This window comes from Populus euphratica, unplaced genomic scaffold (assembly GCF_000495115.2).
Source record: "Populus euphratica unplaced genomic scaffold, PopEup_1.0 scaffold114.1, whole genome shotgun sequence".
Taxonomy (NCBI): Eukaryota; Viridiplantae; Streptophyta; class Magnoliopsida; order Malpighiales; family Salicaceae; genus Populus; species Populus euphratica.
In genome coordinates, this window is record NW_011499905.1 from 113,245 (window position 1) to 128,431 (window position 15,187).

A 15,187-nucleotide genomic window follows, 5' to 3' on the forward strand; every position below is an offset into this window, starting at 1 on the left:
CGTATATATAGGAAACATTATAAGCACCGTTTTAGTGTTGTAATCTCCTCCTTCATTGTTATGTATTGCTTTGCATATATAAATAAAAAAATTAGTTAACTAAAAGTTATATCTTACATTTTTTTTTAATTTGATATCAAAGTCTTTTATTATTAAAATTCCCCTCTTCCTCTTTCTCTCCCAAATAAATTTTATTACTGCTGTTGTCTTCTCTCTTCATACTAGCATTTCAGACTAGCCAGGCAGCTAGCTATAAGTTGCTGATGGTGCTGTTCTTCCACAACAAAATCTCTTTTGCTTATAGAACACATCAAAGACTTTTCTTCTCATGTTTTTGTTGTTCCCTTTAATATTATGAGAATACCAATTCTAGCTATAGTAGCTTTGTCTAACACCCAACAAGTTGTTTCGTTGAAACTTATGAATATAAATTATCTCTATTAACAAATGTAGATGAAGTCATATTTTCTTAGTTAAGGTGTTTTTTACTTTGTTAATGACTCAGTATTGTGTCCTTCATCTTATGTTTCTGACAGTTTTGTTGGTTCCTCTTCAACAATCAACCTTTCTTTTATTCATTGGAAGCAATAGGATCAACTTATTTTGAGCGCATTACTCTCTTCTCTCTTCATGGATGTGTTGCACCTCATGGTAGATTGTCATACTTTGCATTATATTTGGCGCACTCTTGAAAAAGCTCTCGCATCTTTGTCTAACTCTCCCATTATACAACTTCATGGTTCCTTTCAAGATCTTTAGCAAGATGATGCATCGGTTACTATATACATGCAGCAAGCAAAATCATTATTTGACAAATTAGATGTTGTTGGTCGGCCTATATCTCTTGAAGATTTCAATCTATATATGTTTTGTGGCCTTCGTAGTAAGTTCAAAGACTTGGTAACTAGTCTTGTAATCAATGCAGAATTGCTGTCTTATACTAACCTTCACAGCCACCTTTTTACCCATGAATTTCTGCACAAGAACTCCCTTCATTCCATGGATGCAAACTCATCTCTATTGTCATCACCTCTATTATCGCAGTCATAACTGCTGCCAACACCCTTTACTTATCTTGCTACATCTCATCACAACCCCAATTTCAACTATAATAAGGGTTGCTCTCATGCAACTGATATCCTAACAACAACCATTACAATAATTAGAATAGGTCCTTAGTTATTGCCAACTAGAGATAGAACAACTAGCAGTAGAACATACATACTACAGGGTTTGGATAACAGAATGTCAAGTGTCAATTATGCTCAACCTTCGGCAACACAACTCTATATTATGTCTAGTTTCATGGTAGTACATAACAACCCTCTTCTCATCTTGATGTTGGGAACATTTTTGCTACTACTTGGTTCTTGGGCACTAGCACGAACCAACACGTTACACTTGACCTTGCAACATTGACTGATTTTACATCATATCTTGGTAATGATCATATGCATGTTAGTGACGGTAAGTGCCTTGCTATATCACATATTGGACATACCGTGTTACATTCCTTAAAACATATTTTTAAATTATCTAATATTCTTCATGTGCCTCGTAATACCATACTACTACTTTATGTTCAAAACTTTTATCATGATAATCATGTTTATTTTGAATTTCATGCTTCTATGTTTTATGTTAAGGATCTCATCACAAAGAAAGTGCTTATTTATGGTTAGAATAATGATGATCTCTATGTCCTATCTAAGTTTTCTACCATATCAATCCCTCAAGTGTATTGATATTCTTGTATTTCCTTGACTGCTGATCTGTGGCATCATCATTTGATCTTCTTGCATCTCCATAACTGTTGATCTATGGCATCGTCGTTTGAATCATCCAACTTCCTACATTTTAAATTTATTAGTTTTCAAAAATAAAATAATTTGTACTTCTAGATGTTTTCTTGCTCAATGTCAAACTTATCCGTTAGGTAAGCCATCACGTCTATCATTGTGACCTACGGGTCACAAAACTATTGCCCACTTAATTTAATATGTAGTGACGTTAGGGGCTTTGCTCCTATATTTTTTCTGATGATTTTTGTTACTTTATTATCTTTACTGATTTATATACCAAACATATATAGTATTACCCTTTTGTTGTAAAATTTGATCTGTTTTCTATTTTTCATCATTTTCAAATACTTATTGAGCATCAATTTTCATGTACAATTAAATCTATTCAAATTGATTGGGAGTGGCGAATATCATTAATTACATTAGTTCTTTTAAATTATTGGTATTCATCACAAGTTAATTTGTCTTTATATCAATGAACAAAATGACACAGTTGAGCATTGTTATCAGCACATTGTCGAAACCGATCTCAACCTTTTAGGCTAATGTAGTGCACTGTTATGATTTTGGAAATATACTTTTAAATCATTAGTATATATTTTTAATTGCATGCCTACTTTTATTCTCTAAAATAAATCTCTGTTTAAGTGTCTGTTTCATCGTACTCATAATTATAACTTTCTATGTGCTTTGGGGTGTCTTTGTTTTCTATTTTTTCATTCATATCATGCTTATAAGTTGGATTTTTATTCCTCCCCACATGTGTTCTTAAGATATAGTTCTTCTCATCTTGGTTGTCGTTATCTTGACTTAATATCAAAACGTATTTATATCTCCTATCATGTTTATTTTCATGAAAATATGTTTTCTTTTGTGAATTATGAATAGATAGCACAATAACTAGTTACCTATACACATCATACACACCTCTTATCCTTCAATCCTTCCCAAACCTTTCAGTCTTAACCCCACAAACTCGTCAAACCTACACCTCTAACTTGCCATCTGTTACACCCCTTCATACCCACCACTTGCCCATCAAGTCTGCAACCATTCCATCACCACACAGTCTTGTCATACTATCACCATCTACTTGTTTTTCTAATGATCATTATGTAGGAATATGTTCTCCCTCTACAAAAGTTCATGCTTCCAGGTCTACCGCTATAGAATAGAGTGGTTCTATAATAGGTTCTCTATAGTCTATTATGTAATCTACCCCCTTGACAAGTTCCCCAGTTGATATGCAACTTTATGTTGATCTTTATTCGTATCCTTTTTAACAACTTAGTGGTACAAGTTCTTCTCTCCCTCGACTTGCTGCTTGTCAGTATCACATAGTCCTTCATCTTCAACAATTGAAAATAACATTGTTAACAACGCTTTCCATCGTCATTGCTACTTTAATATGTCGGGTAGTGTCTCCTTTTACCCATGAACCCATTGCTTTTACTAATGCTAATAGGTATGAGGTTTGATATAGTACTATGTGTAAGGAAATTCAAACCTTGCATGCTAACAAAACTTGAACCTGGGTTCCCTTTCATCCCTTAGTGAATGTTGTTGGTAGTTTATGGGTGTACAAGATAAAATACCAGGTTGATGGTAGCATTAAAAGGTATAAGACATGCCTAATTACTAGAGGTTTTACTCAGCAAGAAGGTATTGATTACTTTAAAACTTTCAGTTATGTTATCAAATAAGCTACTTTTAGACTAATCTTCACCATTATGGTTTTGCGTGATTGGAAGATTTATCAACTTGATATCCATAATGCATTTCTCAATGGAGTTCTAGATGAAAAGGTCTACATAAAACAACCCAGGTTTTGTTGACTTTATTTTTCCCTTTCATGTGTAGATTGCATAAGTCTCTATATGGTTTAAAATAGGTTTCGCAGGTATGATACACTTATCTGAATGATTTTTTGCTTTCTATTGGTTTTTGCGTTTTCAAAGTCCTTATTTATCTTCTCTCTTGGTATTGATATCTGTTATCTCTTGGTTTATTTTAATGATATTCTAATTACATGTAGCAACTCTACCATCCTTAAACACTTAATAAAGTTGCTGAGCTCAGAGTTTAAGCTTCACAACTTAGGTACTATTCATTATTTTTTTAACATTGAGGTCCAGTTCACCGGTATGGATCTGATGCTATGACAACATAAATATACGTTTGACATCCTCACTCGAGCTAGTATGATATCTTGCAAACCTATTGATACTCCTATCTCTATTTCTAAAGTTATCATACTGTCAAATCCTTTGTTTCATATTCCTACATGTTTTTGTCAAATTATAGGTGCTCTTTAATATCTCACATTTACAAGACCAAACATTTGCTTTGCTATTAGCACAGTCTATTAGTTTATGTATGCTCCTTCATATTCTAATTGGGCTGCAATTAAATGCATTTTATGTTACCTTCAAGGTACGGTAATATATGACCTACTTATTCTTTTGTGTTACATGGGTTTATGAATTTAGATTGAGTAAGTAGTATTGATGATCGAAAATCTATATGTGGTTATCTTTTTTTCTTTAGTCAGAAGCTGATTTCGTGGAAATTAGGTAAGCAACATATAATTACTCGTTTCTCTACTGAAGCTGAGTATAAAGCCTCAACAAATGACATTGTTGAGGTTATTTGGCTTCAATATTTATTGACAAATCTCCAGGTTCCTTCTGTTTATGCTCTTACCATTTGGTGTGATAATCTTGGTGCCTTTTGCTTATCTACAAATTATGTTATATTGAGATTGATTATTATTTTGTACAAAATAGAGTTGCGAAGAAAGAGATTCAAATTCATTTTATTTTGTACAATATTGGCTTTCAAGTTAGCGAATTAACTAAGATTATGATTTAAAAATAAGTTTGTTTCAAAAAATTTAAAACAATCTTGTTTTGATGAAAAAAATTAATTAAGAATAAAATCCAACCAAAATTGGATTTGAGTCAGCCGGTCCCATGTTCTTTTAAGTATGCTACTTGCTAAGACAATGTTTTATAAGGTCTTTTATTAAAAAGAGAGAGAGAGAGAGAGAGAGAGTTGAATATCAAGGTTTTTTAAGGAGTAAAAAAAAGATATTAATACTAGTTGAGTAACTGTTCATTCATCACAAAGTATTATGCGGATAAGCTTGGAGTTTCAATAAAAATTACAACTTAGGGCAATATTCACTTTGTATAGCAAAGGTCGAAGCTCATGTTGGACAGAGACAGGGAAAGGATAAGAGGACAAGTTCACTTGATGAAAAGGAAGGACAGTGAAGCAAGTCCTACGTAAGATCAAATATATAATGACCTTACAACCATTGCTCAAACACATGAAAGCGAACTGCTGTACTGGTGAGATGTTTTCATTTCTTTTATGGTGCATGATAGCAGATGGGCTAAACTTTGAAGGTCTAGACAGACTGTGAACGAGGAGGGTGAAAGGTGGAATGAATGGTGTGGTGAGCATGACTGTGGTGTGATGTTAGCACGATAGAGAAGCTGGTGAGGGCCAAAACTCATAGGAATTGGTTTCTGCTGCTTCTGTGGTTCACTTGACGTGTCGGAATCTTGTCCTTTAGGCTTTATAGTGCTGCTTTGTTTCCATTTCTGCACCCAGTGTCCTGTCATTGTTGAAGGGCTCACATGTACAGTTCAACCCTACAGGCTGTAGCAGTACATTTATCGGGCCCCGAGACAAGAAGAGATAATAAAGGGACATGAAAGTGAGAGAAAGAGCAGAGGGGGGCCTCTCCTCTTCATAAATAACTTATAATAAGACGCACGAGCTACAAGAATCATCAAAAAAATTAAACAAATTGGAAAAATGTAAAAAATAAAAATAAAAAAATGGTTTGCTGGGTTGGCTTTGAATCTTATTCGTTCTTTGTAATTCCATTTTTCATTGAGTGATAGTTCTTGCGATTTTATTACCCAGCAGCTTCATTATTTTAGATTTAAAAAAAAAAACACTAAAATATTCTCTGATCGGGTTTTATATATTAAGATTAAATCTCTTTCATAATATCTTACAAATGGAAGATAATTTTGATGAGTTGAACTTACATAATCCCCGTTTAATCAATGGAGAGGTAACGCATAAACATCATAAAGTTTAGCTTTATTGCTCCCTCCCCAACAATTTTTAGTGCTGCCTTGTGAAAGAAAGAAAAAAAAAACCCATCTTCTTAGCTCAAAACTGGTCCTGCCAGTGAGTGATGATGATGCGCCTAATGTACTTATGCGTTGATGCCCTTGATTGCTGCTAAGAAGCAGAAGAGACAACACAGAGAAAGAAAAAAGAATAAACAAAAGGTGGGAAAAAGATGAAAAACAAAGAAAGATGGCTTCGTGTGCGCATGATCTGTGGTTTAAATCTGACAATTTACTGTGTGTGTGCATGGACCACTATGAGAAAAGTTGAAAAACCTTATATCACAAGTGTTAAATCACTGTCACAATCTTGTTACCACATATTGATTCTGTTGCTACCTGTGCTAAAGGCCAAGTCAGTCGGCAAGCTTTTTTTTTTTTTTTTGCCCCTTCATTTTTTAGGTTTCAACAAAACACTGCCAAGGATTTATTACCTTGTTGACTTCTGTTTTCCTCATTTTAAAAAAAAAACTCCTGTCTTGATTAAGGAGATCGTGTTGTTTCCGCGTTCCATTTGATCGTATTTTAAAAATACTTGTTTATATAAATATATTGAATTATTTTTTTATTTTTTAAAATTTATTTTTAATATTTACACCTTCAAATAGTAAAAAATCATTTTAAACAAAATCAATTTTCAAGTTTTAAACGAACTTCTGATTAACAGAATTGCCACTAAGTTAATAATAAAAAGAAAAAGAAGAAGTGTTTAGCTTATTGTCATGGTAGTATTTTTAGTATGTTTTGTAAGTGTGATTATAATTGTTTTTTAAAATATTTTTTATTATATATTAAAATAATATTTTTAAAAAAAAATTATTTTTGATATTAATATAATAAAATAATTTAAAAATATTAAAAAAATATTAATTTAAAGAAAGGAAAAAAATTTAAATTTTTTTAAAAAAATTTTTGAAACGCAAAAACTAATATACTTTTCTAAGATTTGGATTTGGAGAGAACTTTTTTTTTATTTAATTTCTTTTATACTTGTTCCCGACTACATCATAATATTGAGCTGCTGTGAGAAGATGTGATGAGAATAGCTATTCCAAATTAATCATATCATAAACGACACTAATGTTCTATCTAGAATTATTAGTGGTAGGAACATTTTAACGTCATGAATACAGTTTCTTGTTACATTGATGGGGATTTAAGAGCATATAAGTTGCTCGAAGCTCGTTGAATCTTTTAGTTGATAGAAAAATAGTGATATCACCTGCTGGCCATGATACAAAATCTAGGCCAACAAAATGATAATTTTTAATTTAATTAGTCCCTAAACCCATCCCTTAATTTCTAAATACATGACTGAACAAGTATATCATGTGAGAAATGTGCTATATAGACTACAAAATCATTATGAATTTGGAATCAAAATTTGTAGGAATTAATCACAATATGGCAGCGATGAAAACTCGAGAGGTGAGGCCACGATTTGCTATATTGGGGGTGTTGGAATTAGAATTAGAACAAGAGAAAATGTTGTTAATTAATAAATAATTGTCAACATGAAACCACACATTTCTGTCTGTTAAGGGAAGCTTGGATTGTAAGTTCCATGGAAGACAGGATTAGGTCTAAAACATTAGTTTATACACGTAACCCTTTCCTCTCTTTTATCAATTTCATGGGTCCCCACTCATTCATGATATTGTGGTCAACTAGAACTTCCCAACTTTCAGTTCATGAACCTATCCATCTTCAACCTTAATAATGTTTTTTATTTATGATTTTTTAGTGAAGGATGACATTTTTTAGCTAAAACATGTGACAATGTTGGTATTATATATTATATATTTGTGGTTTTAAGTTATTTAAGCAATTTCTTTTTCTTTTTTTGTGTGTGTGTGTGGAACAATCAAGACGTGCCATTAATTTTCAATGCATATATAATTGTGTGAACCATGAGTAGTCTAGCTAGCAATTGTATGAGGATTTCCTTTTCTAGCCAAAAATTGTTGAGAAAATAGAAACCAAACACCCACCATTTCTCTCAATATTCCTTTTGTTTTCTCTCTTCAAGTTAATTAGGTGTGGATTAAGTATTGCTAAGTATTCTTAAAGTATCTTAACTAAACAACGGTAATTTATCTTTTTTAAAAATAAAATTTATTTTATTTATGATATTTAGAATGCTAGCAACTCTAGGAATAACAATAAATAAAAATTCTATCATCATAGTTATTATTATTATTATTATGATGATGATGAGCTGGATTTGATATCAAAATGCTTAGAATACAAACAAGCACTCAAGCTAATAGGAGTATATTGCATGTGCACATGTTCCTCAAGTACAGAACTCCTTTCATGCATCTTGGACCAAAATGGATGTTTTGGAGATGGAACCTCGCGGATCACTTAATAGTTTAGTTGCAGTACTCTTAGCATGATGAATCTTGACAATGGTGAGCATCATCCTTTAAAATATGGGTGAGGACATATACGCTGTTCTTCGCCAGGAAGCCATGAGACAGCTTGGATTTTTATCTAATGTTCCCATAAATGACTTGGTTACATGTCCAGACATAGATTGGCTGGAAATTCCATTGCAGTCAATGAACCTGGTAACAGAATCAGACAGCATGCTGGCACAACTTAAAGAGAACGTCAGTCTTGAAATGGAGATTAGTTGAAGGCAAAGTAAAGATTCTTTTGAGATCAGTAGCTACAACCTAGCTAGACGCTGAAAGAGGCTTTTGATTTTGCCTAACTAGGCTCTCCCAAGATGAGATTTGGGGAGAACAATTAGCTCTTCAATCTCGAGACATGGCGGATCCAGATTCCAGAAGACCAACTCTCCTTCAACTCTCATTTAGATCCTGAACATTTGTTAGTAAAATATTTATATCTGATCATGTGCACATACGCATCAAGTACAGAATTTGAACATGTATCTAACCTTAACCAAAATAATTTGGAACTTTAAGATTTGCTTCTCTGCCTTGTAAGATTTTTTGTCAAGGAAAAGATTACTTGGAGATTAAATTCAAAACCCACTTGAGAGTTAATTAAATAGGACCATAACTGACTGCTAAATTATGAAAATGCTGCTGTTGACTAGGGAACCATGAGGCGAGCTTTGATTTTGGCACATTGATGACTTGGCTGGACAATGTTGATCTCCTACTATCTGGCAGGCAGAGCTGATGGAAAATTCATTTGATCTGTCTGAGTGCCTCTATCAGTCTAGTTTAGACTTCAGAATCTGGAAAGGACAAGTAACGGAGAAAGGTCGGAGAAAACTATCTTATGAAAGAGGAGCAGCAGTGATAAGATGACTGAACTCGGATACTCAGCTCAAAATCAATTGGGTTTTGGAACTTATGGCTTTTTGTGCCTTTCTCCTGTTTCGGATTTTTTTTTTTTTTTTACGAGGTTGGTCAGCGAATGAGCTTTACAATTAGGTAATGAATGACACAAAAATTGCTTTACCACCTAAACAACCAAGCAAAAGCTAACACTTTCATTTATAACCAGCTATTGCTTTGGATTTTTTAAAATACATGCGCGTTATAAAAATAATAAATTCATTTTTTTTAAGATTTTTAAGAATCCTAGACAAATTTAAAACTTTTTAGATTTTATATAAAGATTATTTGATGATGAAATATTTTTTTCAATTTTTCTTTAAGGTTGAATTATTACAAATTACAACTTGTCTAAGTGTATGGCCTATAACCGTAATCTACACAACTATTAATAAAAAAATTTCTAAATTCTTTTAAAAAAGATGAATTGTTATATATTAAAGTACTAACTCTTTCTTTGTTTTTTTTTTTTTGGTGTTTCTATACTATACTCACCTTCTCTTAGTAAATAAAAAACATAACATTCTATTTATAGAAAAATTCAAAAACCTTATGAATGATAAAATATAATTTTGTCCCTTAAATAATATCATATATATTATTTTTAGCTAATTTTAGAAATTTATTCAATTCAAGTCCTTACTTGATTATTTCTAGGTCTAGAATTGTACTAATCTCCTGTATTAATACTATTTTAGTCCTCAATTTCTAAAGTTTATTTACAATCAAGTCACACTTGATTATTTTTTCCATTTCAATTTATAATCAATGGTTCTTATATGTATGACCCATTAAGTTTCTTAATAAGTTAGCCCAAATATAAATTATAATCATAAGTAAATTAAGATTAAATAAATTAAATAATTTAATTTATTATCAATTGAGCAATTAATTGACATATATTTGAAGATTAAATACAATGTTTTTCATAATCTCTCAAATATTAGAAAAGTCATAAGTGATTTAAATTAACCTTTGAGTAACTAGTTTTTTAGTATAATTATTATTTCTTCATCAAAAATATTTTGATTTAGACATTATACTATGAAATACATCTACTTTGTCAAATTATATTAGCTCTCAACATTATAGTCATTGATTTTTTTAATAAAATTTTGAAACTCTTTTCAAAACTCATTTCACTTTAACCTTTAAGAATAGATGAAATATATGTATTTTTTATTTCACCTAGGATGATAAATCCTTTTTTGTACTTAAATACCTTCATATAGTTTATGTTATATTAATATTTGTTTATTTATTACCCTTAATTAAAACAACATGTGATCAGATCAAAGCATAACATTTTTTATATAAAATAACTTAGTTATATCAAGTTTAAAAATCACTTACACAACTATCATATAAGATTTTTTATAAATATAAATGATATATCCATATAAAATTCTCTTACAAATCAATTTAATATAAATATCATTTAACAAGTACTAAAATATTAACAAAGAATATTTAAGAATAATATTTTTATGTAACAAGAATTTCATAAATATAATAACTTTATAATTATTTTTTTGTAAAGTATTTGTTTTATAAATTTTAACTTTACTATAAATTTATTAAATTTTTATTAATAATAAATATATTTTACATGAGATATTCTTTACCATCATCAGCATGCGTACCTGCTGCCTGGAAATTCAAAATTCATCGTACAAAGTATATAGTAGGGCAACACATGAAAGTTGAGTTTGAAATTTTTAATGTATAGCACGCAAAAGTATTTCAAGTTCAATCATGGCTAAACCAATCCAACAAGAGGCCCCGGCACACCGCTAATTCAAGCTGTTCTCCAACAACTCTATGGGCAGCAGACTCGCCGCCGACTACGAGCTTTTTTAGTTGTTTTAAAGAGTGTATTATAAATTAATTTTTAAAATATTTTTTATTTAAAAATATATTAAAATAATTTTTTTACATTTTAAAATTTATTTTTGATATAAAAAATCAATACAATTTAAAAACATCAAAAAAAATAATTAATTTAATTTTTTTAAAAAAATACAGTTAGAATACAATACTAAAAATAACAAATCAGTGCTAGAATATTAGACCCCTCTGCTTGGAAATGGAGAGACCTGTGCCTCAAAATCGATGGGACTGCAACTTCAGCTTTGAAAATTTGATTTTCAGTTTCGCTCGTGTAGTCTGATACAACTGAGATTCCAACCTTTACTGCAATCTCATAAGTACTATACTACTGCCGTCTCCATTCATCAAGCAGAATTTGCTTGTACTGATGCAAACACATCGCCCCTGCATGCTGGCAGCATAAGGGCTGCCACCAAACCACCAGCACTGCTGCTGCTTTCACCATCCCATCACAACCATCAGCAACTTGAGCTCATCTTGTTGAACACGGCCATGTCTAACTCCACTTAATGTGATCATCTTGTTCTACTGTCATCACCACCATGTCACTACCAAATCAAGACATCTTCGGTAATATTATCATCATCATCATCATCACCACCACCAAATTCGTGGAAATGCAATGCCATTTTTATGCCAAGTTAACCTTATCGTTCCCTTTAGTGTGAGCACCTTTCTAATCTTATAACAGCAAAGCATAGGATTAAGTGGCATTTCAAGCATTCAAACAATAACAACACTACAACTGTTTCCAAACCCCTGCTTTTACTATTTCACCAAAATCCTGCCAAACTCTACCTTTTGACATTCAAAATCATAATAGGAAAATACAAAACTGTGAACCTTCAAGATATCGAAAGTCCAAAAGCTCAGTGTCTTGAAACTTTCACAAACTCAGAGCTTGAACTTTCATACAGAGGAAACCTAATATGATACGATATTTACTGTTGAATGCCATTCCATTGCGCCACTACATAATTTACTTGTCAATATAATGGGGCAAGGGAAAGCGGGAAACGTTCTGATTGTGTTGGTAAAGCACGTCAACCTTCACATTCTAGCTTCACGCAACTCATAGTGCAAGTGAATAGCCTACTGCTCCTCTGGTAGATTCCCTGGCTGAATACTACCTTGGTATTAAGTACTAAGTTGCTCTGACATCCAAATCTATCTCTCTTGACAAGAGCAGGTAACTACACCAATCATTTTCACCAAATGGCATAGCATAGCCTTAACTTACACATCATTGTGCAGCCTGTTTGAATCAATTCTGGCACGACATAGCATCAATTGTCAAGCTGCGGGATTTAAAAGGGTATCCTTCCTTTATTAGAGAGCAGATTGATTTTAAAACAGATTCCAAATACTTAATTTTCTAGGTTTATTTCACTCTAATTTCAAACCCCTTACAAACTCCAACCCTGCCAACAAATTTTCAATTCTATAGCTATCTTTCAGCAACTGAAATTTAATTAAAAATGTCTTTTATCAGTTTCAGGACTATAAGGAAAGCTCTTAGCTGTCCTCCATCTTAAAATGGAGCAAGGGACGTAGCATAAACTGGCCTAGCAAGTAGCACAATGATGGGCAGGCAAAAAATGGCAAAAAAGAAAAAAAAATTGCTATTTACCATCCAACTGATTGTTTGACGAAACCTTACCATCCTTCAAAACTTAAGACTTTCTAGTAAATAACAAATTTCTCACTAACAATGTGGCAATTCTCAAGAAACTACCTCACAAAATCTGCGACTAGGTCATAGGTAAGCCATGAACAATCAATCATTTTCACAAGTGTCCATAAAGAATGAGGCAGCCAGATTCACTAAAAATGGGTTTTTTTTTCAAACGCATGCTGATTCAGATGAAATTGAATAAGCACATACATAAATAATACAAGAATAGAGAAAATTTCTTAACGATTAACAATAGTAGTGAAGGAAGAAAAATTCAATGACATAAGATTTAAAAGATCAAGAAAAAGAAACTCCAAGGCATGAATCTATCAAATAAATCTCATAAACTACATCATTTTCCCTGGAATAAGTTTGAAACAGCTACGACTACATGCAGAAAGACCATAAAACAACAGTCAGCGCCAAAAAGGCACAATTTCAAAATAATCAAATGCGACGGAAACTCATCAACTACAAACTACATTGCAAGCATCTGCCAAGGCAAGATGCATAAATATACACAAATACAAACATGCTGGGTTGCAATGTACGCAAGACAAAGATCCACGTGGTACATCTACCTGATAGTGACAAACTTGTTTGTACCGTGTTTAGCCCAGTGAGTTCTCAGATCAATGGGATTAGAAAAGTCATAGCCTTCACCAGCAAGTTTCTCTAAGACTTTCTTAAAAGCTCCTAGACTCATTTTTCTCCCTGCTATCCTTGCACCACGTCTTTTCATACTCATAGGCAAGGGATACACAGATATGCATGTCGTACAGCATGCTGATTGCCACCCACCACAACCCCAACGATAGCATTGTTGAGGGTTGCCAGTACAGGAGCAAACTGGTATAGGAATGACTGAAATGTCCATATTGATCCCATTTATCATAATTTCAGCAGTTTTCTTGGCAGACCTTACTCGTTGAACAGAAAGAGTATCCTCAGGCTTGGGTACTTGAGGGCCTCTCTTACCCTTCTTTGCTTTCGGGGATTTTGGGGCTTTCTGACGCTGCCTCTTTTTATTAGGACCATTTACCTTTTTAACAACACCAGCCTCTTCAGCTAGCTCCAGCGGTTCATCCTTTGTTGAATAAGGTGGTTGAAACACTTGCATATGATGAGCTGAAGATGTTTCAGGAAAAACAGCCGCATAATTATGGCTTCCTGGCAATACATTGATAAACTTTTCTCTCTGGCCAATCCAAGCTCCCCTCATATACTCCATAGGGTGCATGGGCTGCGAAACACCAACATCTTTATGGTTAAAACCTCCATTCATACTTGTCATGATTGCGGCACTGCGCGAACCCAAAAAGGGTTTCTCGGGCATTGTTGGGGACATGAGCTGAAGACCCAGATTTCCTTTAACAGGTGTTGGTTCATAGTAACCCCAATTACGAATATTCAAACTGTTATCTTCATCCATTATTTCAAACTTCGACAATTCAAGAGAACTTATTTTACCTTAACACAATTTGTTGTCAGCATTGTGTGCACCTAAGAAAATCTCCAAAAAGATTACAGACGCAAAAATTAATTCAAACCCAAATCACAGAAACCAAAAAATTAATAAGCAGATAGTCGAATCACAGTAAAGTTTGTGCCTTGAAACTAGCAGAAGTCTCAATTGGCAGAACTAGTAAGCCAAAATAAATAATGAAAAAATATGGGTCATAGCCAGAAAGTAAGATCTTCGAATTTTTGGATTTGACTGATAAAATTTCTTTTAAAGAAAATAGACAGCCATTGGCTTAGTATTTTAGGAAATATAAAGCAACTTACTTGAAAGAAGACGTAGAGAGCTTTTTAGGGTTCTTGTTCTCTACTGAAGAACCACGAAAACAGAAGTGATGCACGCCAATTTTTTTATGTAATTACTTTTTACTCATTTTTGAAAGTGCTCCTTATCTAGGAATTTGAGAATGCTGGTGCGCACTTGCTAGTGTTTTGAGATCTTTTCGTCTCCGCTTCGTTCTGAGCTTGAATTTATTTTTTATTAAAATTTGATTTTTTAAAAAATTAATTTTTTTTAATATTTTAGATGTTTTGATATTTTATATAAAAATTAAAAAAATTATTTTAATATATTTTTAAATAAAAAATATTTTTTACTACATTGTCGAACACCACAAAATAATGCTCAAGCTTCTGAAGAGGTCCTACTATTTTTCTAATAGAAAAAAAGGTAATGTTTAGATATTATTAGTGTGTTTTAAATAATAAAAAAAAATGATTCAAGTTATATAACCAACTAGATGTAATAAAATAATTTTATTTAATTATATAATAGAAGAAAATAAATGAGTTGGATTTTTAAAAAAAAATGATAACAATGACAAGAAGAAA

General features: G+C 32.3%; 1 protein-coding gene across 3 annotated transcripts; it reads right to left on the reverse strand.

The window, feature by feature from the left end:
* Positions 1-13,094: 13,094 nt before the first annotated feature.
* Positions 13,095-14,809, reverse strand: LOC105133300 (protein BASIC PENTACYSTEINE2-like). 3 transcript variants are annotated; one of them, XM_011037235.1, is made up of 2 exons: positions 14,624-14,809; positions 13,095-14,351 (listed from the first exon to the last, which is right to left on the reverse strand). In XM_011037235.1, the coding sequence occupies exon 2, from the start codon at positions 14,265-14,267 to the stop codon at positions 13,413-13,415; it is 855 nt and encodes a 284-aa protein (XP_011035537.1). In that variant the 5' UTR covers positions 14,268-14,351; positions 14,624-14,809; the 3' UTR covers positions 13,095-13,412. The 3 variants fall into 3 exon arrangements, with proteins under 3 accessions (XP_011035537.1, XP_011035536.1, XP_011035535.1); XM_011037234.1 differs by having other exon boundaries at positions 13,095-14,338; positions 14,624-14,808; XM_011037233.1 differs by having other exon boundaries at positions 13,095-14,348; positions 14,624-14,808.
* Positions 14,810-15,187: the final 378 nt, after the last annotated feature.